Genomic DNA, 24,712 nt, shown 5'->3' with positions numbered 1-24,712 from the left:
TCGTCATAGTCCACCAAATCAGACGTAGTCCTCCGCTTTCACGTATCTGAAACAAGAAGAGAAGAAAAACACACAAAAAATGTTTTTTGGGGTTTCTTCCCCTGGAGAGCCTAACTTACCACCCCTGTCCCAGCTCCGTCATCTTCCTGTGTCGCTCCACGTCTAGTGACGGAGCAGGAACGGAGGTGGGTAAGGCTATTTTGAAATTGCAGGCAGAAATTCCACTTGCTAAAATGTATAGTGCAGTCAATGGGTTTCCATTCACAAATTCACACTTCGGAATTTGTGAACGGAAAATCCGCTTGGAAATTTCCGCCTGAAGAATGGCGTTGCTCATTCTTCGGGCGGAAATACTCGCGGAACACATTGCTGTCTATTGGAGACTATAGTGTCTGCACGGTCCTAGCGCACTCGGAATCTCCAGGTGGAAACTTTCTGCCCAAAAGATTCTGCAGTGTGAACCCAGCCTAAGTGGCCTTCTGATCACCGTATATAGCCATCTATATAGATGGCTGTATACCCCTAATGAACTAACTAGTGCAGCTCAGAACGCATTCGCCTCTGCTACATTAACGTAGCAGAGCGCAACTGCCTCTGCTACTTTAACGTACAAGGAGGTACTCGCCTCTGCTACTTTTGCAAGGCGCAAGGCTCAATGGCCTCTGCTACTTTTGCAAAACTACAACTCCCATCCTGCCTGCACAGTCTTTGGCTGTATGCTAACACTACGCTATGCGAAACTACACTAAAACTGTGCAAACACTACGCTACACTAATTACGCAGAAACCACGCTAACACTACACTACGCTAACTAATCTAAAACTGCGCTAACACTAAGCTACACTAAATACGCTAAAACTACGCTAACACTACACTACGCTAAAACTGCGCTTACACTACACTACGCTAACTACTCTAAAACTGTGCTAACAGTACGATACGCTAACTATGCTAAAACTGCGCTAACACTACACTACGCTAAAACTGCGCTAACACTCCGATTTGGACTCTGGCTTGTGTATAACATTTTAATCGCAGGGCTTTCTACTAGCACAAGCCTATATTTATTCTCAGTACCTCAGTAGTGGCCAGACTAGCATATGTGGCACACACTACCTAGAGGCTTCCACTTACAGTCATTACATGTGCTAGCCTGACCCTGTACTTTTAAATCAGTGTCGTACATACATAAAATTCTGTCACATTATCATTACTACATCGGTTCATTTTAATTGTACTTAATAAAAGCTACATTTTATAAATTTTCCTTGGGGGGTTTCTAGTTTAGGGTACCCCTTTGGGGGTTTCCCCTAAAGTTGTTGTTCACTGTATATTACCCTGATACCCCCAGGGGTTTGTTGTTAGAAACACTACGATTTGCTGACTACGCTAAAGCTGCGCTGACCCTACGCTAACTATGCAAAAAGTGTGCTAACACTAGGCTCAACGGTTCAACTGTGCTAACACTACACTACGCTAACTACTGTAAAACTGCGCTAACGCTACGCTAACTATGGTAAAACTGCGCTAACACTACACTACGCTAAAACTGCCTAACACTCCGCTACTCTAACTATGCTAAAACTGCACTAACACTAAGCTACGCTTACTATGCTAAAACTGCCCTAACACTACACTACTCTAACTACTCTATACCTATACCTGTGTAAAACTACAACTTCCATCCTGCCTAGACAGCCTTTAGCTGTCTGAGCATGCTGGGAGTTGTAGTCTCTTTACTTTAAAGCCTATAACCTACCTCCTTTTACTATAAAACCTAAACACGCAGATAAAGCGTAGTTTAGAGAGTGTAGCATGGGGTGTAGCTTAGCTTAGTCATACAGTGAAGGGGCTGCAACTCCCAGCATGCCAAGACAGCCAAAGACTGTCCAGGCAGGATGGGAGTTGTAGAAAGTAACAGAGGTAATTGCACTCTACTACGTTAATGTAGCAGAGACCATTGCGCTCTGCTACATTAAAGCAGCAGAGGCCATTGTGCTCCGCTACGTTAACCTAGCAGAGGCGAGTACATCCTTGTACGTCAAAGTAGCAGAGGCAGTTGCGCTCTGCTACATTAATGTAGCAGAGACGAGAGCACCCTGAGCTGCGCTAGTTAGTTCATTAGGGGTATACAACCATCTATATAGATGGCTTTATACGGTGATCAGAAGGCCACTTACTGACCTCCGTTCCTGCTCCGTCACTAGACATGGAGCAACACAGAAAGATGAGGGAGCTGGAACGGGGGGTGGTAAGTTAGGCTCTCCAGGGAAAGAACCCCCAAAAATTTACAAACCCATTTTTTTTTGTTTTCCTTCTCTTCTCGTTTCAGATACATGAATGCGGAGGACAAACCTGCATTTTTTCTTTTGTTTTAATAATATGGTTAACGAGGGCTGTGGGGAATGTTTTTCTTAATAAAAATATTTTAACTTGTGTGTGTGTGTTTTTTTTTAAATTACTTTACAGGCTTAGTGAAAGCTGGGGCTTAGCGTTAGCCCCAAAAACAGCTAGCACTAACCCCCAATTATTATCCTGATACCCACCACCACAGGGGTACCGGGAAGAGCCAATACCAACAGGCCCAGGGCCTAGGCGGTAACAGGTTTGTGTTATTTAGGCTGGGGAGGGCTGGTAACGTCAGGCTGTTGCTGTTTGGTTGGTATCTGGCTGAAAATGAAAATACGGGGGACCACACACGTTTTTTTTTTATTTAATAAAAACTAAATAAAAATAATTTTTCAGCCAGATACCAACCATACAGGAACAGCCTGACGTTACCAGGGTGGGCGAGGACCATTGTTTCCAGCACTCCCAGCCTAAATAACGCCAGCCTGTTACCACCTTGGCCCAAGAGTGCCATATTTGGCTCTGGGCCTGTTAGTATTGGCTCTTCCCGGTACCTTTGTGGTGGTGGTTAGTTCTAGCTGTTTTTGGGGCTAACGCTAAGCCCCGACTTAGTAATGGACTCCGTCTATAAGACCGCTTCCACTACGAAGCCTGTAAACTAATTTTTAAAAAACACACAAGTTAAAACATTTTTATTAAGAAAAATGCTCCCCCACAACCCTCGTTAACCATATTATTAAAACAAAAGAAAAAATGCAGGTTATCGTCATAGTCCACCAAATCAGACGTAGTCCTCCGCATTCACGTATCTGAAACAAGAAGAGAAGAAAAACACACAAAAAATGTTTTTTGGGGTTTCTTCCCCTGGAGAGCCTAACTTACCACCCCTGTCCCAGCTCCGTCATCTTCCTGTGTCGCTCCACGTCTAGTGACGGAGCAGGAACGGAGGTGGGTAAGGCTATTTTGAAATTGCAGGCAGAAATTCCACTTGCTAAAATGTATAGTGCAGTCAATGGGTTTCCATTCACAAATTCACACTTCGGAATTTGTGAACGGAAAATCCGCTTGGAAATTTCCGCCTGAAGAATGGCGTTGCTCATTCTTCGGGCGGAAATACTCGCGGAACACATTGCTGTCTATTGGAGACTGTAGTGTCTGCACGGTCCTAGCGCACTCGGAATCTCCAGGTGGAAACTTTCTGCCCAAAAGATTCTGCAGTGTGAACCCAGCCTAAGTGGCCTTCTGATCACCGTATATAGCCATCTATATAGATGGCTGTATACCCCTAATGAACTAACTAGTGCAGCTCAGAACGCATTCGCCTCTGCTACATTAACGTAGCAGAGCGCAACTGCCTCTGCTACTTTAACGTACAAGGAGGTACTCGCCTCTGCTACTTTTGCAAGGCGCAAGGCTCAATGGCCTCTGCTACTTTTGCAAAACTACAACTCCCATCCTGCCTGCACAGTCTTTGGCTGTATGCTAACACTACGCTATGCGAAACTACACTAAAACTGTGCAAACACTACGCTACACTAATTACGCAGAAACCACGCTAACACTACACTACGCTAACTAATCTAAAACTGCGCTAACACTAAGCTACACTAAATACGCTAAAACTACGCTAACACTACACTACACTACGCTAAAACTGCGCTTACACTACACTACGCTAACTACTCTAAAACTGTGCTAACAGTACGATACGCTAACTATGCTAAAACTGCGCTAACACTACACTACGCTAAAACTGCGCTAACACTCCGATTTGGACTCTGGCTTGTGTATAACATTTTAATCGCAGGGCTTTCTACTAGCACAAGCCTATATTTATTCTCAGTACCTCAGTAGTGGCCAGACTAGCATATGTGGCACACACTACCTAGAGGCTTCCACTTACAGTCATTACATGTGCTAGCTAGACCCTGTACTTTTAAATCAGTGTCGTACATACATACAATTCTGTCACATTATCATTACTACATCGGTTCATTTTAATTGTACTTAATAAAAGCTACATTTTATAAATTTTCCTTGGGGGGTTTCTAGTTTAGGGTACCCCTTTGGGGGTTTCCCCTAAAGTTGTTGTTCACTGTATATTACCCTGATACCCCCAGGGGTTTGTTGTTAGAAACACTACGATTTGCTGACTACGCTAAAGCTGCGCTGACCCTACGCTAACTATGCAAAAAGTGTGCTAACACTAGGCTAACAACGGTTCAACTGTGCTAACACTACACTACGCTAACTACTGTAAAACTGCGCTAACGCTACGCTAACTATGGTAAAACTGCGCTAACACTACACTACGCTAAAACTGCCTAACACTCCGCTACTCTAACTATGCTAAAACTGCACTAACACTAAGCTACGCTTACTATGCTAAAACTGCCCTAACACTACACTACTCTAACTACTCTATACCTATACCTGTGTAAAACTACAACTTCCATCCTGCCTAGACAGCCTTTAGCTGTCTGAGCATGCTGGGAGTTGTAGTCTCTTTACTTTAAAGCCTATAACCTACCTCCTTTTACTATAAAACCTAAACTATGCTACGTTATGTTACAATCTACGCTAGCTACGCAAAACTATGCTAACCCTACTCTGGTTTCCAGCTGCCAACGCTAGAGCCCTGCGCATGCGCTCTCAGTTTTCTACAGCTTCGCTATCACTACGCTACTAACGCAAGCCCTGTGTGGTACCAACAACTGCGCATGCGCAGAGCTACACTACTAATGCTGCCTACCTTAGCCCTACACTGTCAGCGTAGTGCTGCGCATGCGCTCTAAGTTTTCTACAGATCGAGGTAAACTGTATATCACCGCTCTGAGGCTGCTTCCAGGTGTAGCCAAGAGGCTGCACATGCGCAGTAAACACGATTACATTGCGGGGAGGAGGGGGAGAGGCAGAGGGAGGGAGTGAATAATGATTAGTCGGGCCGAGAGCCAAAGAAACAGCACTGACGTCTCAGTGCCCGAAGGCTGAATCGTAACCCCGCCCATGCCACTTACTGCTAATTTGCATATTCAGAAAGAAGGAGATATCAGACAAACGGAGCAACGAATCCAGGCATTGTAAGCATCGTTTTTCTCAGCATCCCTCGCACTACCAGGCAGTACCACTGGTTTGTGTGGGTGACTATTCTGAATGTTTTCCTTTAAACAAGTCATCAAAAATTTAAATATAGTAAGGGAAAAAGAAAGCAGAGCTCCTCATAGGGCAATATATCCAAATAAAAAGGGCAGGAGTGATGTATATCTCACAAATATCTTTTCTGACCATACATAATGCGTTTCGAGGCTTTGGAGCCTCTTCATCAGATGTGCTGGCATGTTACGCCAGCACATCTGGCATAGAGGCCCCTAAGCCTCGAAACGCGTTATGTATGGTCAATAAAGATATTTGTGAGATATACATCACATTTCTTTACGTTAGTCCACATAAAAAATGAAAGACATTAAAAATTAAAGGTAACTGTAACCTTTGTACACACCCCTGTATCTATCTGCAAATTGTTAACTAAAGCAAGTTCACTGACACTAGCCATATATATATATATATATATATATATATATATATATATATATTTGTAGAATGAAACTCTTACTTAGTTACTCTTTTATTATGAAGACTTGCCCCATCTATAGTTTATTGATTTAAAGCTGTCTATTTTTATATCAATGACATACTATACTGTATTTGCTGACATGTTATTTAGAATTCAGTGTTTTATTTCTATATACATATCTATCTTTATACAGTGAACTGATATAGGTCAGGGCCGTTGCTTGGCTCTGGAAACACCATGTACACCTTGGGGCACTGGAGAAATGAAACGGAGTGGGGGATGCTGCCATAAGATTTTTTTTTATATTATTTTTTTATATTATTAACAATTTTTTTTATAAAATTGTTGAGCTCCAATTGGACTGGAGCTGCTTATGCAGAACCCTTTAAAAAACATTTTCCGTCACTAGTTTGGATAAAAAAATGTATAGAATGAAGAAGAATAAAATAATTTTACATGCACGAGAAAATGATTGTGATCGCTGTGTGTTTTACAGCAGGAAGGTGTAAGGATAAGTCTCCACTAGTTTTTTTGTCCTGCGTTTTTAGAGATTAAAAAAACACCAGAAAAAACACCTGAAAAATTGCCAGTGCAATGTCCTGCGTCTGGCGTTTTTTCTGGTGTTTTTTCATTTGTGTGGAAATAGCATTTTTGTCACCTATTGGAATTTTTTTTTTTTTTTTGGTACCCAAAATTTGTTGGGTACCAAAAAATAAAAAATAAAAAGGATGCTGCAGTGATGGAAAACATTTTATTAAACGAAATGTATATATTTTATAACAATTTTTTTATTTTTTAATAAAGTGTGTGTGTGTTTCACTTTTTTTTTCTCTATTTATTACATTTCTTAGGTAGTACTTTTACTCCCAGCATGGAACAGACTGTTCCATGCGGGGAGTAGTAGTGCCTGTAGTAATAGACAGATCGCCCCGGGTCTCAGTCCTGACACCCTATGCGATCGTCCATTATATCGCACAGATGCCGCTGTGTACAGCGCTCACATCTCTGCACTATACTCCGTCTAGTGATGTGAATAGAACATAATTCATTCATATTTCCCACCCAGAGCTGTGATTGGCTGGATGGTTGCAGCCAATCACAGCTCTGAGGGAAATATCAATGAGTGAGTGGCCGGCCCGGAGTATAGTGCAGAGCAGGGATGCGAGCGCTGTATACAGTCACTCCATCTCTGCTATAGACAGGACGATCACAGCGGGTGTAAGTAGTGACATCCACTGTGATGTGTCCTTAGGCAGGCACTACTACTCCCAACATGGAGCACACTCTGCTCCATGCTGGGAGCTGTAGTACCTGCATTAATAGACAGATCGCAGCTAGTGTAACTTCTGACACCCGCTGCGATCTGTCTATTAATGCAGGTACTACAGCTCCCAGCATGAGGCAGAGTGTACTCCATGTTGGGAGTAGTATTACCTGCAGTTATGGAAAGATCACAGCAGGTATCAATCCTGACACCCGCTGTGTTCCTCTTGTATAATGTAGAGATGCAGCGGCCGCTTTCCTATGGTCCCTTGCACGGCCGTATATATACACGTGTTCCTATTTCTCACAGAAAGCTGTGATTGGCTGGAACCATCTGGCCAATCACAGCTCTGCGGGAAATATGAATAGGTGTATATATACATCAAGGCAGGGGACCATAGAAGAGCGGCCGGCCGCATCTATACATTATACAGAAAAATCGCAGCGGGCGATCTGCTTATTAGTACAGGTACTACTTCTCCCATCATGGAACAGTGTGTTCCATGCTGGGAGTAGTAGTACTAACTAAAAAAAATGTAAAAAATAGAGAAAAAAAAGTGAAAAACACACACAATACATTTTTATAATTGTCGGCTACATTTTTATTTCCCCGCACACATAAATTGATCCCTGTTTAAAAAGTAATAAAAATGTTTTTATAAAAAATATACATTTCGTTAGATACAATTTTTTCCTTCACTACTTTAAAAAAAATTTTTTAATGGTACCCTATGAAATTTTATTCAAAACAGGTATCTCCATAACTTTTTTTGATCGCTAAAGTCCAAAAAAGATTAAAAACCGCTCGCAAAAACGCCAAAGTTGAACCCCACGTATCGTTTTTATTGGCGTTTTCTCACTCCCATAGACTTCTATTGGAGCAAAACGCCACGATTTTGACAAAAAAAAACGTTTTGAGCGACATACAACGTTTTTTTCAAAACGCCAAAGAGCTGAAAAAAAACGCAAAAAAAGTGAAAAAACACCAAAAGGATAAAAAAAACGCCAAAGGGAAAAAACGCCAAGTGGAATTAGAAATTAGCGATTTCTCATTGATTTACAGCTAACATCTGGCCGCAGCGTTTTTTGGCCAAAAAAACGCCATGTGGCAGAATTGGTGTTTTTCTTGGCGTTTTGCCAAAAAAAAAAAACAAGTGGAGACTTAGCCTAAAACCAAATATATTGTACATCTATAAACCATATTTATTATATTTGGGTTCATGAAGGAAATGTGATACTTTCCTATTTATTATAATTTTAAAGGCTAAAATATTTTTGCTGTGTTTTTTCTATGTAGGCAACAGTGCGACAAACTCCTCTGCAAAAAACTTTAAGAACAGCGTGTCTTTTCTACCACCAATTGTGTTGAACTTTGAACTTCCCCCAGGTTATCCATCCACTACACCCCCGAAATATATGCTAAGCTGCAAGTGGCTTTCTCTGGCACAGGTTACTGATAATTTAATATACTGTCCTGTCTCCTTACAGAAACTGTATATTTATGGGTAGGATTCTCCCTTGTCTCTAAGTCTTTTTAAAAATAGTTTTGCAATGGGAAAATGGGTCCATGAGCTTTCAGAATTGTTAAAAAAAATATGAGGGAAAAAAAGAAAGTAATTATTAGAGTTTATAGGTAAAAAAAAAACTATTATAGCTTCTAATTTACGGTATATACTGTTGCACTGTTTAGGAAGCATACAAGATACCGTAACCAGATTTTTGCACTGATACAGCATCTAAAATTGAATTTTCATTAAAAGCAACAGACTAAGTGTTGCTTTAGGCTATTGGTATGAAATAAGACCAGAAAGAATCCTTCATGTAACACTTTAGACAGTTTTTAATTTCTGTCTGAAAAGGAAGCATATAGTGAAAGCTTGTATCTGTCTTAAATTTTGGTCCTAAAGTTTACTGTAATTAAAATGGTCTATACAGTTTATAGAACGGGACAGAATTGTGGTGCACGTCAGAATTCTGACATAAGGGGGAGATTTATCAAAACCTGTCTAGAGGAAAAGTTGCTGAGTTGTCCACAGCAACCAATAAGATTGCTTCTTTCATTTTTCAGAGGCATTTTCAAAAATGAAAGAAGCAATCTGATTGGTTGCTATGGGCAACTCAGCAACTTTTCCTCTGGACAGGTTTTGATAAATCTGTATGTCAAGCTGTTCTCAGGTATATCATGGTGTCTCATTGGATGAGGAAGTAGGAACACAGAGATGTTGTCAGGGTAGCACATAATACCTTGCAGTTGACAGGAAAGATCACATGACCACAGGTTAGCCAATCATTGCCTGCATACAGCTTCAAGGCCAATTAGGAGACAGCATAAGAGTGACAAAACCCTACGCACTGCGGGGCGGTAACCATCTTGGACAGACAAGCTGAGCCGTGAGCACAGAACAACTCACTGTGAACTACAGAGTCCAGCCATAGAAAGATTTTACACTACAACACAGAGCAATTTCAGCAGAGCGCTGTACAGTACAAAACAATGCCTTGTATATTGGGCTGGCCTGTCCACAGTTATTTTTCTGCACTACAAATCCCAGCAGTGTGAGTGCTCTAACGGGCCCATAGAGAGATTGTACACTATAATACAATGTCATTTAAGAAAAGCATTGTGCAGTGGTCTGGGCTGACCTGCACTGCTGTGTCCAGTGATTCTGCTGCACTACATATCCCAGCAGTGTGACTGCACAATGAGCTCATAGAAAGATTTCACACTACAACACAAAGCACTATGAACAAAGCAGTGGGCTGTATTACTGTGTCCAGTTATTGCAGGGGAAGTTTTCCGTAATTCTTAGATTAATGCACTATATGAAGTAAGGACCGATACTATATTATGGTACTATACCTGTTAAGAAATTATAGCGGTCTGGTGGAACATTATGTTAAAATACAGTAAAATAATATAGAAAAGCTATATATAAGATGTAGATCTTATAAATATAAATAAAAGGAGTACTCCACTGGAAAACATCTTTTTTTAAATCAACTGGTGCCAGAAAGTTAAACAGATATGTAAATTACTTCTATTTAAAAATATTAATCCTTCCAGTACTTATCAGCTGCTATATGGTCCACAGAAAGTTATTTTCTTTTTTTAATTTCCTTTCTGTCTGACCACAGTGCTCTATGCTGACACCTCTGTCCATTTTAGGAACTGTCCAGAATAGGAGCAAATCCCCATAGCAAACCTATCCTGCTCTGAACAGTTCCTAAAATGGACAGAGGTGTCAGCAGACAGCACTGTGGTCAGACTGAAAAGAACTCCAGAAAGAAATACAACTTCCTGTGGAGCATATAGCAGCTGATAACTACTGGAAGGATTAAGATTTTTAAATAGAAGTAATTTACAAATCTGTTTAACTTTCTGCCACCAGTTGATTAAACGTTTGTATTTTCCTCCTTACCTTCTAAAAATCATAACACTTTCAATGTTCCACCTAAAAATCCATATGAGGGCTTGTTCTTTGCACCAACAATTTTACTTTGTAATACCATTAACAATTTCACTACAAAATATATGGCAAAACCAGAAAAAAATAATTTGTGGGGCAAAATTTAAAAAATAAAACCATTTTGTAAATTTTAGCAGCTTCCATTTCTGCGCAGTGCAGTTTTCTGTAAAAATTGCACCTGATTTTTATTCTGTAGGTCCATACGGTCGCAAGGATACCCAATTTGTATAGGTTTGATTTTATTTTACTACAATAAAAAAATTATAACTACCGTATTTATCGGGGTATACCACGCCCCGGCCTATAACACGCACCCTCATTTTACCAAGGATATTTGGGTAAAAAAAGTTTTTTACCCAAATATCCATGGTAAAATGAGGGTGCGTGTGTGCGCGTGTATACCCCGATATACCCCCAGGAAAGGCAGGGGGAGAGAGGCCGTCACTGCCCGCTTCTCTCCCCCTGCCTTTCCTGGGGTCTAGAGCGCTGCTTTCGGCCCTTCTCACCCCCTGGTTATCGTCGCCGATAGCCAGGGGGAGAGAAGCGGCGCCGACAGCCAGGGGGAGAGAAGGGGCAGCGGCTGACGTCATGCGCCGCGCCGTTCAGCGCATAACAACGACGCCGGGGACGCACGCCGGAGGCCTGCAGCAGCGCGGACCCGACTCAGGTAATTATGCCACCGGGGATGGGGGGAAGCAACGGGGCAGCGGCGCCGGCAATGGGTGCCGCTGCCCCTTCTCTCCCCCTGGCTGTCGGGGCCGCTTCTCTCCCCCTGGCTATCGGCGCCGGCACCGATAGTCAGGGGGACAGAACGGGCAGCGGCGCCGATAACCAGGGGGTGAGAAGGGCCGACAGCAGCGCTCTAGACCCCAGGAAAGGCAGGGGGAGAGAACCGGGCAGCGACGGCCTCTCTCCCCCTGCCTTTCCTGAGGGTGTATCGGCGTATAACACGCACACAGACTTTAGGCTAAAAATTTTAGCCTAAAAAGTGCGTGTTATACGCTGATAAATACGGTACATGCCCCAAAATTAATTCATTGAAAAATGTACTCTTCTGACCCCTATAACTTTCTTTTTTTTTTGTGCCGTGATCTGATGTTTTTATCGGTACCATTTTTGTTTTGATTGGACTTTTTGATCACTTTAAAATCACATTTATTAACACTTTGTTTTGACTTTTTTTTTTTTTTGCAATGTTATAACCCCCATAGGGAGCCGCAGATGGATGTTAATGAACGTCCATTTGCGGCATGGGGTTAAAGGGGTATTCCAGGTCAAAACTTTTTTTTATATATCAACTGGCTCCTGAAAGTTAAACAGATTTGTAAATTACTTCTATTAAAAAATCTTAATCCTTCCAATAGTTATTAGCTTCTGAAGTTGAGTTGTTGTTTTCTGTCTAACTGCTCTCTGATGACTCACGTCCTGGGAGCTGTGCAGTTCCTATGGGGATATTCTCCCATCATGCACAGCTCCCAGGACGTGACATCATCATTGAGCAGTTAAACAGAAAATTTCAGAAGCTAATAACTATTGAAAGGATTAAGATTTTTTAATAGAAGTCATTTACAAATCTGTTTAACTTTCCGGAGCCAGTTGATAGATAGATATATATATATATATATATATATATATATATATATATATATATATAAAAAAAGGTTTTGCCTGGAATACCCCTTTAAGGGTGTATTCACATGGGAGTGCATCTGCAGCGTATTTGATGCTGCAGATGCGCTGCCAGCACACACAGAGTTACCTTTTTTCTTCCAGCTAGTGACAGTAAAAGTGCTGGTGGTGATGGGATATTTGACATATATGATGCTCAGTGTTAGCACAGTTACTTTTGATTATTCATTGTGCCCATGTGAATAACTATTCTGGTTAAAGGGGTACTCCGGTGAAAAACAATTTTTTTTTTTAAATTAACTGGTGCCAGAAAGTTAAACAGATTTGTAAATTACTTCTATTAAAAAATCTTAATCCTTCCAGTACTTATTAGCTGCTGAATACTACAGTGGAAATTATTTTCCGTTTGAAACATAGAGCTGTCTGCTGACATCATGAGCACAGTGCTCTCTGCTGACATCTCTGTCCATTTAAGGAACTGCCCAGCATAAAAGGAAATCCCCATAGCAAACATATGCTGTTCTGGACAGTTCCTAAAATGGACAGAGATGTCAGCAGAGAGCACTGTGGTAGTGATGTCAGCAGAGAGTTCTGTGTTTCAAAAAGAAAAGAATTTCCGCTGTAGTATTCAGCAGCTAATAAGTACAGGAAGGATTAAGATTTTTTGATAGAAGTAATTTACAAATCTGTTTAACTTTCTTGCACCAGTTGATTTAAAAAAAAAATGTTTTCCACCGTAGTACCCCTTTAAGCCTCATTTGGAATACATTTATACCTAAAACATTCGTATACTTGTACTTATTGCTTATTTGTTTTTCTGAATATTGCATTTTTATTTTATTCAGCTTACTCTGTTATGCCAGCATTTAGATGACCTATGGGAAGAGAACAAGGGATCTGTTGTCTTGTTTTCATGGATTCAGTTTCTTAAGGAGGAGACACTCGATTACTTGAATATAAAATCTCCATATGAAATTGAGGTGTCCAGCAATGGTTTACAGGACTGGAGTCAATCCCCTGAAAAGACCCCTGATGATGGAGCCTTACTGGAAAGGGGATCATTGGATATACGGGCTATACAGGACGTACAGTCAGCATCTGACCTAGGCAAATACTTATTGGACTTCAATGAAGCCCAACAGAAGAAGGCTTTTGATAGGAAACCATTTTTGTGCAATATCTGTTTTATGGAGAGGTTTGGCAGTGAGTGCACCCACTTTAAGGCATGTGAGCATGTATACTGTAACACCTGTCTCAGAGGCTACTTTCAAGTACAGATTAAGGAAGGACAAGTCCATGCCCTGAACTGCCCTGAACCTGAATGCACATCTGTAGCAACACCTGCTCAGGTAAATGAAAGCCTATTGGAGCATTTGAGTGAATGATATTAAAGTGTTCTAGTCATTTTTAATAATCCCTGTAGTTTACCACTGTACTCCAATCCCCACACTTGACTTTATAAATTATGCTTGTTGACCTTCAGTTGACATGCAGCACTATTTTCTTTGTCACATATGATGCCTTTTTTCCAACTCCTCAGTGTGTCTGTCTAGGCCATTTTAATCTAGGCCTATAATGAGAACAACAGAGCTGTCAATCCAGTCCTCCACCTACCATTTGGGTATATGGGTTTATCAGGGACATAGGCCACTTCTCTTATGCTAGAAAAATAAAAGAGACAACGGGATGGGCTCTGTCATGTGATATCTTCAGGTAAAGCAATAACGCAAGGTGTAAACTGCGCTTACCAGAATAAGTTGTACTCCTTCCCTGTACAACCATGGATTGAGATGTGGTAGTAATGGATCTCTGCAGCCGCTCCACGCAACCAAGATAACAATACAGGGAGGTGTCCTCCAGAACCAGCAGAGTAATACAGGCACTGAGACCAGGATAAAAGCAAGGATTCTTTATTCCCACAATACAACGCGTTTTGCGAAAGTTCCGCTTCTTCATGCCTGAAGAAGCAGAACTTCCATGAAACGGGTTGCATTGTTGGAATAAAGAATCCTTGCTTTTATCCTGGTCTCAGTGCCTGTACTTGTCTTATGCAGCAGACTGTAAACTGACATTGACTTACCCTACAGGGCAGGGCTTTTAATCCTTTCGTTGATCACCTGATCACTACTAGAGAAGTCCAACACTTAATGATTCATTTTATAAGGCATCCCACTGCTGGGAGAAACAGTCAATAATAAAATCTGAAAATCTAATGTGTTAAAAAAAAATATTTTCTGAACAAAATGCCCATTTAATGTTTGTTACTTTTTAAAAACAGAAATACTTGTTAAAAAAAAAAAAAAATAAGGTAAATAATTATATAAAATCACATCTGTTGGCCTGGACTCCATGTTTACTTAGAGATAGTAAATTGCTCATGTCCATGTTTTATTGTAGGTAAAGGATCTGGTAGGGGAGCAGCTTTTTAGCCGTTATGATGACCTCCTCCTACAGTCAAGCCTGGATTTAATGGCTGATGTTGTCTACTGTCCACGTCTAAGCTGTCAGGCACCAGTCATTCAAGAACCAGAGGGTGCAATGGGCATGTGCTCAGTCTGCCAATATGCTTTCTGTGTCCATTGCAAAATGACCTTTCATGGAATCTCCCCTTGCAAAGTACTTGAAGGTATGTTTAGTAACTGCTGTCTCTGAGCTGACAAGCACAAAGGTACATGTGGTAGTTTCATGTTGAATAGTAACTTTCTGTAACTATTTTCCTTGGCAAGTAGGTGTATTATATAAATTACTGTTGCATTTTATGGAAATATAAATGTTTGCAATATATGTTAGCAATATACACTTGTGCATCAACCTAAGGAGTGCAAATGTTGTCAAGGCCCAGTGGGATGTCATAATGATGAAGGTTGTGTATCCTTAGATGTAATGGTCTGGTCACTGTAGCTGGGGTCATTGCACCAGGCCTTCCACATTCCTCGGACTGACACAGTGGTGAGGGGGCTCGCACTTAAAGGGGTTTTACCATTGTGGTGGCCCAGTACAGGAGGTGTTGTCTTGTACCTTTGCTGACCTGTCAGGCAGCCTCTCTACAGTGTCCCCTGGGCCTCCCTTGCATCTATCCCCCATGTAAATATGTTACATTGTACCATGTAATGTGTTCAGAAAGCATTGTCACTTTAAGACTGTTAACCATGTGACTTGTTATGTGATTGTTACCCAGGAGGTACCAGTGACCAGGTGATTCCAGGGGTGACCTATGGGCTTCCTGCTAGTCTCCCCCATATAAGCCCTGGGTGAAGCTAGCTCTCGCTCTTTCCTTCCAAGTCTTTGCTGAGGTCAAGTTTAGTCCTAGAGAGTGTCCAGTTATTGGAGGCCTCAAGTCCAGTCTGCAGCCACAAGCAGCTACAGTCACAAGCCACAGTCTCAGTATTGTCAGTCATCAGTCAAGTCAGTCACAGTCATCATTTGTCAAGACAACGTGGTCTGCATTAAAGGGGTATTCCAGGATTTTTTTTTATTTGACTTTGCTACAGGGGTTGTAAAGTTAGTGTAGTTCATAATATAGTGTCTGTACCTGGGTGTGACGGTTTTCTCACAATTCTTCTGTGAGCTTCACCCCAATATTTATTTTTAACAGCATACAAAATGACTGTTGTCTTAGATTTTTCCCAGGTTGCAATGCTGTCGGGATCTGACTCACTAGTCAGCTGATGACAGGGAGCCTGTCTGCTTCAATGGGTGGAGAGATAGCTTGGTGGGAGAGAGATCAATCTGCAACTAATGCAACAGCTGTAGGCACCCTGATTGAAAACCACAGGTCTTTTGAATGGATGCAGATCATTTATGTTTCAATGGGTGGGGTGGCTGATGTGTGGGAGGGAGGAAAATGGAATTACGGGATTTGTAGGCAAAGAAGAAAACTCGAAAAGGAAATACCAGTTCACAAAAAGCTAGCCACAGTGTCATGGTAATCTCACAACATAGCCATTTAGCCCCAAGACAAGCGCAGATCCTTCCTGTCCATTACTGTCTGCCAGGTATGTACTAAAATCACCTTATGGTGGATAACCCCTTTAAATTTACCATATCTGCTACAAGTCCCAGCAAGCCCTTAAAGTCTCTGCGTCACCTCCTTGGGCCCTGGCTGAACTGTATAGACTTTACCAACTGTCTACCCTCAGTAAAGCTACTGTTGTCCGTAACTTGGTGTCAGAGTCTTTATTGCCCCCGTGCTTAGCCCAGGATCCAGCGGTATACCTTCGGGTGGTTATAGGCTAAACCACGCTCTGGCGTCACAAATTCAAGGGGTTAATGCCTTCTGCCCCTAGGGTAACAACATCTGCCCTGCACCACTCGTCCCGCAACCACACCATGATTCACTTTCCACAGCAAACTTAAAGGGGTACTATGTTGCTAGACATCTTATCCCTTATCCAAAGTATTATCAACCATTACCTAGTGGATAAATCTAGTACATAACAGCCAATTTAAAAAAAATTGTCCCCATCGTCAGTTTGGTAATTGGCATTATAGTTACCTGTTGAAGATATTACTCAGCCATGACATTCTGGTCTAGATATCATGGATATTATTAAATAATAACAGGTTAAAGGAGATCAGCAGCAGTATATAACTTATCCCCTATCTGCAGCATACAAGACATGTGTTTGATTGCAGGGGGTCCGACCGCTGGGACCCCTCGAAATCTCCCATACAGGGCCCCAATTCTGCTCGGCTAGTGCTTGTTTCGTCAACCTCACTTAAAGGTTGACAGACACGCCCCCTCCATTCAGCTCTATGGGAGAGGAGGGGACGCATGAACGCTGCATTTCCGCCTATCCCATAGAGATACATGGAGGGGGCGGGTCTGCCTCCTGTACAGGAGAACGCGGGGGGGGGGGGGGGGGGAGTAGCAGTCAGACCCCCTGCGGTCAAACACTTATAAGTTATATACCGCTGCAGATCTCCTTTAATAGTGTCACCTCTATTTTTCTTTTGCACTTCATGCAGATTTATATGTATTAAAAGTATGTCTTGTTTTGTTGGTCTCTCTCAGAAAAATATGTTGAACTGAGTGATGAGGATGAAGAGGAGGGAATGAGAACACTGGAAAAGGCAATTCATAAGAAATGGAATCTGGAGTGGGTCGAGGAAAACACCAAGCCCTGTCCTGGCTGTAAAGCTCCTATTGAGGTAAAATATTAAACAACACATGAGAACCTTGTTCCTTGTATGTCATTTCTTTACAACATATAGGTTTTTCCACTCCTTGAACTCTGAAATATAACAAGGAACAAACAAATCGTCTGTCAAATCCAAATCATATTTTATGGTAGATTTAAGCAAATATGTTTGCTCATCTCTATTCTGCACATAAATCCTAACAGAATCTACTGTCATTACACAGTTATTGCAAGCAAATGGGGTATTTTATATCCTACTAGCTGAATACCCGGCGTTGCCCGGTTTTTCCTTCCTAATCCTTGTTGGGGAGGAAAATAAACAAAGGAGGAAGCTTTTGACTTTATATCCCGTCCTTATATATTGTTGTCATATCCCAACCCAATATCCCATCCTCCTATCCCGACCTCCTATCCTGTCATCATATCCCGACCTTATATCCCATCCTCACATCCCGTCCTCACATCCCGACCTCCTATCCCGACCTCCTATCCCGTCCTCCTATCCCGTCCTTCTATCCCGACCTCCTATCCCGTCCTCCTATCCCATCCTCCTATCTCGACCTCCAATCCCGACCTCCTATCCCGTCCTCCTATCTCGACCTCCTATCCAATCCATCTAATCCCAACCTCCTATCCTGTCCTCATATCCCGTGCTCCTATCTCAACCTCCTATCTTGACCTCCTATCCCGACCTCCTATCCCGTCCTCCTATCCAGTCCATCTATCTTATCCTCCTATCTCGTCCTCCTATCCCGTCCTCCTATCCAGTCTTCCAGTCCTCCTATCCCGTCCTCCTATCCTGTCCTCCTATCTTGACCTCCTATCCCCACCTCCTTTCCTGTCCTCCTATCCTGACCTCCTATTGCGTCCTCATATCCCGACCCGTAATATGTGTACCAGGTATTGAAATATCTCAAGCCGTACGGAATTTATGGGGGAAGATACATTTCCCATTGATTTGCATGGGACTTTACACAAAAAACCCCGACCCTCATAAATGGGGGTAGTTAAGGGTTAAATTAACTATCCTATATTTTAAGTGGACATATAAGTAACATGTGACCAAGTATTATCGAAATATCTCCAGTTATGCAGTAACATTTATTTCCCATTGACTTGTATGGGACTTTAAACATAAACTCCGCCCCTGGCAAATGTGGGTGGGTAAGGGTTAAATCACCTATCCTATGTTTGTTGTGGACATATAAGTAACATGTGTGCCAAGTTTCATGTTAATATCTTTAGCCGTTTGGACGTGATGCTGGAACATACACACACACACACACGTTGAGTTTTATATATATATATAGATTCACATACAACATGAAAAAGTTAGTGCGGAATAAAAGCTGGATGCGATGTCCTTCATTGAAATGGTTAAAGGCCGTGATTAATAGCGATCATGGCATTTAAACATTAAATGCTGGTATTCCCGGGGGTCTAGGCAAGGCTGGTGATACCTACATGCAAAACACTCAGCCGCCTAGAGCACTCTCTTGATGTGGCGCAGCTCTGCCAGCCACAAGAAAGTTACTGCACTACACGCTGTCTCTGTCAACCCCCATACTAAAGGACCTGGCTGAAGGACCTGTGTGAAGCTGTGGAGGAGGCAGGGCTGAGCTGGAGTAAAGGTCACATGTCACCCCAGTAGTAAGGTGTATACCTAACGAGGAGGTATGTTACAGTGTGTCACCCCAGTAGTAAGGAGGTTACATGAGGAGGGGGTTTGTTACAGTTTGTCACCCCAGTAGTAAGGTGGGGCATATCAAAGGGCGGGACAAATGAGCCAAGGGGGCGGCAAAATTTGCTTTTGCCTAGGGTGGCAAAAATCCTTGCACCAGCGCTGGGTCTAGGGGACCCATCTGCATCTCCGCGATGTAATCGTGTGCTGCAGATGGGTTGCCGGGGAAGAAAGGGGACTTACCTGTACTTCCTGGTCCTCGGTGGATCGACGATTGCTTAAGGAAATAGCACTACATTGATCTATGTAAGCCATCTAATAATGGCTTATGATAGGCTCCTAGGGGGGCCGAAAAAGGTGTAAAAGTAAAAAAAAAGTTTTTCCAAAGCGGAATCCAGCATGGAAATTCTGCTGTGTGAACATAGCCTTACAGTTCACAATCCTCGAGTTGCAGTTATGACCAGGTACTCTCTTTTTATTGGAGATATGTATACCATACAGCTTGGTCACACAAGTAACAAATATTGGCACTGTATACTCAACCGTCCATGCACATGGATTTTAACCATGGAGGAAAACCCTCAAAGGCTGGGTTCACACTATGATTTGACGATACCACAGTTTTAGGTCCGGTCAGAAAACTGAATACAAGGCACTATCTGACTCCGGTCAGCTCACTACAGGCTGGATGACCATATAGTGTGACCCCAGCCTAACACTATTTATTCCTTTTGTGCTACTCACAGGTAAATTCTCTCATTCATCAAATATGACTCGGAGACCCAACTGATTCTAGGCATCTGCTAACGTGACAGAGTTAGATGGTTCACGGCCTCCCTTGGGCTCCACCATTGACACTGTTTAGGCCCAAATTCCAGTGGTCCCTGTCAAATTCTCCCCAAGTTAAGACAGTTTAGTACTGCGGGGCAGGGAATCTTGCTACTTCCTTCCTTACTCTACAATGCTGTCCATGACAAAAACAGGACTTCTAGGCAATGAAAAAGAATTGTACATTTATACATATATATTCTTTTACAGAAAAATGATGGTTGTAACAAAATGACCTGTTCTAAGTGTAAACAGTTCTTCTGCTGGCTCTGTTTGAAGATTTTGTCTTTGCCTGACCCATATGAACATTTTCAACTTTCCGATTGTCGGTATGTATTCAGCATGGTTTTATAGAAATGGATTGACAACTTCTTCAAGAGCTGTCATTATAAGAGGTCATGGTCATCTGCCTCCCTAGTTGTTATGTTTTGCACAGCTACATTTTCTTGTGACTATGGTTCTTTGTTATACACCTTTATCTATGCTTCTATAACATATACAGTAAATATACATTAATCAGGAAATCTATTAAGCAGCATGGACAAAAAATGTGTAAGGGTAAAAAAGCCAAATTGGTGGTTACAAAGCAGCATATTTTGTGTAGTGTTCCTAGTATGTAGCAGTTAGTACCTACATTTAAGGGGTTGGCCATGTAAGAAATATGCATACTCTTTTCCTAATGTGCCTGTTCTTCATAGTATTGAAGGCCGCCACTTGCTCCCCTGTTGTTTCAGTGCAGCTCAGAAGGCGACCTCATCCATAAGATGGCGGCACATGGAGGAGCATGTGACATACAGCTTATAACATGCTTCTCCGGAAGCAGCCATCTTACAAAAAGGTTCACAGTTTGAGCTGCACTGAAAAAACAGGGAAGCAATTGGGTGGGCCTTTAATAATATGAAGAGTAGGCACATCATAAAAGCATTATTAAGTCACATAAATTTACCATTTAAACACATTTCTTACATTTCATATAAATGGTCCAAGAAAGAAGAAACATTGAACTAGAGTCATGGGTAGTGGCAACCATTGGCAGGTCCAGGGTTAACTTTCTTGATTGTCTTTTTTTGTCACTTTTATTGTGACATCCTGGCAGAATTCATCACATTATGTCAGTATATGTTAGCATTTGGTAGCTCTACCTACCAACACTGCAACAAAAAAATGTTAGGAAACACACCTCTTCTATGTGCCATGAGCCTCCTCCTTCACATGTGGGGACATAACGTCACTATTGAGTTTCCTGTTATAAAGCCTGAACCATCCACCAACAACATGGTGTCCAGGAGTGGGACTGCTGCACTGTGAAAACCGCCATCCTGTATTACCGCTACCTTTATTTGTTACATATCATTTAGTATTATGTAATAGCAAATAAGAAGATAGAAGTGGTTACAAACAGCTGATACCTACTCCTCTGGGTTTCTGGCTGTCTTCGATGGCTGGGTGCCCAAACTGCTCCTGATAGATTGAAGGATCAGTTGCTTTAAGTCTGGGCTTTATATTGATAAAAGCACAGGTTTAAAGCCCAAGGCCACATACTGTACATATATGGAGCATAGTCGTAAATGGAGCATATACAGTATTCTACAAATCATGGTGGCCTCTAGCAAAGTGCTGCTTCACATGTATCCGGACTATGTAAATTCTTTTCTTTGTTTATTCATTTACAGATGATTTTAGGATATTTTTATAAAGGCGGAGAAGATGGATTTGTGGCTATGTGGTGCCCAGCAGAAGAAGCACACAATAATTCTCATGATCCCAGACCCTTTGGCCAGTTCCACACAGTAGTTTTGTCATAGTTTAAAAGTCACAGTTTTTAAGCACAAGAACCAACAGCATCATAAGCACTTACTAACACAGAAAGGCTGAGGCTCCCTTAGAGCTTTAATGTTTTATTGGTGAAAAAGGATCTTTATTTGGAATGTTGCCAGGATCTCTATTTTGTACACAGAATCACTTATGGTTGTGTTGTCAGCAGAATTTCCATAGGTAAATCCATAGTTGTAAATTCCCATAAAATCAGGCTCGGAATGGCCTACAGGGGCACAGGTGAGTCCTCAGGTGGGCCCCTGGGCTAGAATGGGTCCCCTATTGTGTCTAGTTTGACAGCCTCCACAGAGTCTGCTGAAAAACATCTTAGTCTCTGCACTTTTCCAGTATCCTACAGCTATACAAACTTCCTATCCATACTGCCTCTCAAACAGTGTGCCCCCACAGTAGTTAACCTTTAATAGTGCTCCTACACAGTAGTTACCCTCTAATTGTGCTCCCATACTGTAGGGACTACAATAATAGTGCCCCCACACAGTATCTAGCCTCCCTAATAGTGCCTACACACAGTAGTTACCCCTATGTAGTCCCCCACACAGTACTTAGATCCCTATATAGTTCTGCCCACAATGGAGAGTCCCAATATAGTTCTCCATACAATGGCTGTCCCCCTAAAAACGTCCCCCTCTGCACAATAGAAAAAAAATAAAAACATCTCTTTCTCCTGGACCCACCCAGTGCAGGCAGTATGATGACATCCTGGCCTGGCTTTTGCCAGTGCCAAATGTGTATCTCCTACTTTTAAAAGCAAAGTGTACATCACAGCAACACTAGTAGGCAAGGAACAAAAAGCTACATGGAGCTTCATTGATCACCAAGAAACAAAACACTTTGGTTGGGGCCTAGCACTGTGAGTACTGCAAACATATTTGGGATCTCCTAGACACCAAAGGCATGTGCCTTTCAGAGTGTCCTGTCAGAAAAGCCACAGCAGAGTGAGTAAAGTGCACCTTGCATCGCCTGTGAAGATCCTCCTCTAGCAGTCTCAGAAATATTGGACTTAGATCTTTAGAACCAAAGACATATACACCTGTATTAGTCATTACACGTACATGTGCTAAAAAAAACACCTAAAAGTTTCTAAAGTCTGTAAAGCTGCTATAAAAACCCTATTAAAGGGACAAAAAAATGTAACACTCCACAGTATATCAAAGTAACTGCATTATATTGAAATTGCACCAGAAATTTGAGTAAAGTTTACAAGTTTTTTAATGGAATCCTAGTGTCCAGAGGTTTTTTCCTGCATTTTATTTTTATGGGGACAGGTTCATTGACAAAAGATGGGGGTTGGATCACAAGGGAACACCAGAGTAGTTGCACCTTTCTGCTACATGACATAAACCCTGCTATACCAAGCATAACCCTCATCATCAGTTCTATTGATTTCTACTGACTCGCTACCATATATGTCTGTACACACACGTGCACGATATATATACTGTACATGCATGCATGATATATACTGTACATGAATAGGAGTTGCTAAACAGGGAGGCCAGCCCAACAGATATTGTGTGTGGAGTGGACCCCTATGATTTTAGCTAGGTAAAAAGAACAGGCTGCCGGACCACTGGGTCGTTTCTCCTATGGGTACAAGTGTTGCACCGGTAGTGGTCAATACCCAGTGACACGCCATGAGTTCTTCTGTTTTGTTGCATGTGTTATATGCTGTAAAGTACCTCTCCACCTTTTCTGACACTGTTTATTTTGAGCTAAATAAAGTCAAGATTGAAGTTGTATACCTGTGAAGCCTCTGAAGGTTCATTCACAACCATGCACCATACGCAAAGATCCCAACACTCTGTACTTCCACTTCTTTATATGAAAGCATAGAGAGATTTTTTTCAGATCCTTGTGCAAAGGATCAGTAGGGTCACATGTGCCATGTTTTGCCACATATTGCTGCTGCATATTTTTCTATCCAAGTCAACAGGTAGGAAACCTAACTTAAAAAGGCCTCTGAAAAATAAAAAGGCTGGAATCTGTCTGGTTGCTATGGAGAACTGCTCCTCTTCACAAGGTCTGATATATCTTCATCATGTCTGTGAATTCCATGGAGTTAGTGCAGCTGTAGGGGGTCTGTACAGCTCTGTCATCTGTAGAACTGTAACGGTCCCATCTACTGCAATGTATATCACCCCTATGGCTCCTACACATTCAGTGCCCAGATTTATCAAAATGTGTGAGAGAAAAACTGGAGAGATTTTGCCCACAGCAGCCAATCACAGCTCAACTTTCATTTCATAACCCCTTAGGGTAGGGTCAAACATTCCGTATTTTGCTGCGTATTTACTGCCATGGCTGGACTGGTCATTGGGCACACCAGGCATTTACCCAGTGGGCTGGGCTGTGCACAGGGCCGCATTTCTGCCCGGCGCCAGACTTTATTCTTTTAATAAAACAGATGCTGCCCTGGCTGCTATATCTGCCGCAGCCCGTCCCCCTTCCCCTTCACTGCGCCAGGCCCTCTTCTCAGATCACACTGAAGAGGGTCTCGTTCCTGACCAGTTCCCAGGCCCCAAGTACTCCTTGAAGTGAGCCAGCGCAGGCACACCCATGATGTTACAGACATGTCCCTGCCCTGGCTGCTCCACTCTGAGCAGGAGGGGGAATGGCAGGAGGGGAAAATTGGTCTGGTGGGCCTAAGGGGTATGGGGGGAGGACAGTAGAGGGTTGGGATTCTGAAAAACAGAAATAACAGTGTTTGGTAGTATTATTTTTAGTGGGCACGATGTCTGACAGATTTATAATAATTACTGTTGTCATACAGAGGATGAGGATCTGGTGACAAAGTCAGGAACCAATGATGTGCGACCGTCAGACTCTGCAGAGAAGATGTAGCTGAAAGAAGACACAGCATATTGACCACATGAAGAAGAAAAGAAAAGACAACAGAGAATATGTCTCCTGTGAATCATTATGTGTATTCTGCCTGACGGTGTC

The 24,712-nt window shown here is 42.1% G+C and overlaps 1 protein-coding gene across 1 annotated transcript in view; it reads left to right on the top strand.

Moving 5' to 3' along the window:
• Positions 1-23,679, top strand: part of LOC130369552 (E3 ubiquitin-protein ligase RNF14-like) — a 36,771-nt gene extending 13,092 nt beyond the window's left edge. Inside the window, exons 3-8 of the mRNA XM_056574926.1 lie at positions 8,485-8,636; positions 13,129-13,632; positions 14,681-14,909; positions 17,298-17,434; positions 20,144-20,262; positions 21,607-23,679. Of these exons, the coding sequence (XP_056430901.1) occupies positions 8,485-8,636; positions 13,129-13,632; positions 14,681-14,909; positions 17,298-17,434; positions 20,144-20,262; positions 21,607-21,610 (1,145 nt within the window). The 3' untranslated portion in view covers positions 21,611-23,679. The remainder of the gene's footprint in view (positions 1-8,484; positions 8,637-13,128; positions 13,633-14,680; positions 14,910-17,297; positions 17,435-20,143; positions 20,263-21,606) is intronic.
• Positions 23,680-24,712: the final 1,033 nt, after the last annotated feature.

Source organism: Hyla sarda, chromosome 4 (assembly GCF_029499605.1).
Source record: "Hyla sarda isolate aHylSar1 chromosome 4, aHylSar1.hap1, whole genome shotgun sequence".
Classification (NCBI taxonomy): Eukaryota; Metazoa; Chordata; class Amphibia; order Anura; family Hylidae; genus Hyla; species Hyla sarda.
This window is presented reverse-complemented; position numbering and strand designations above follow the sequence as displayed.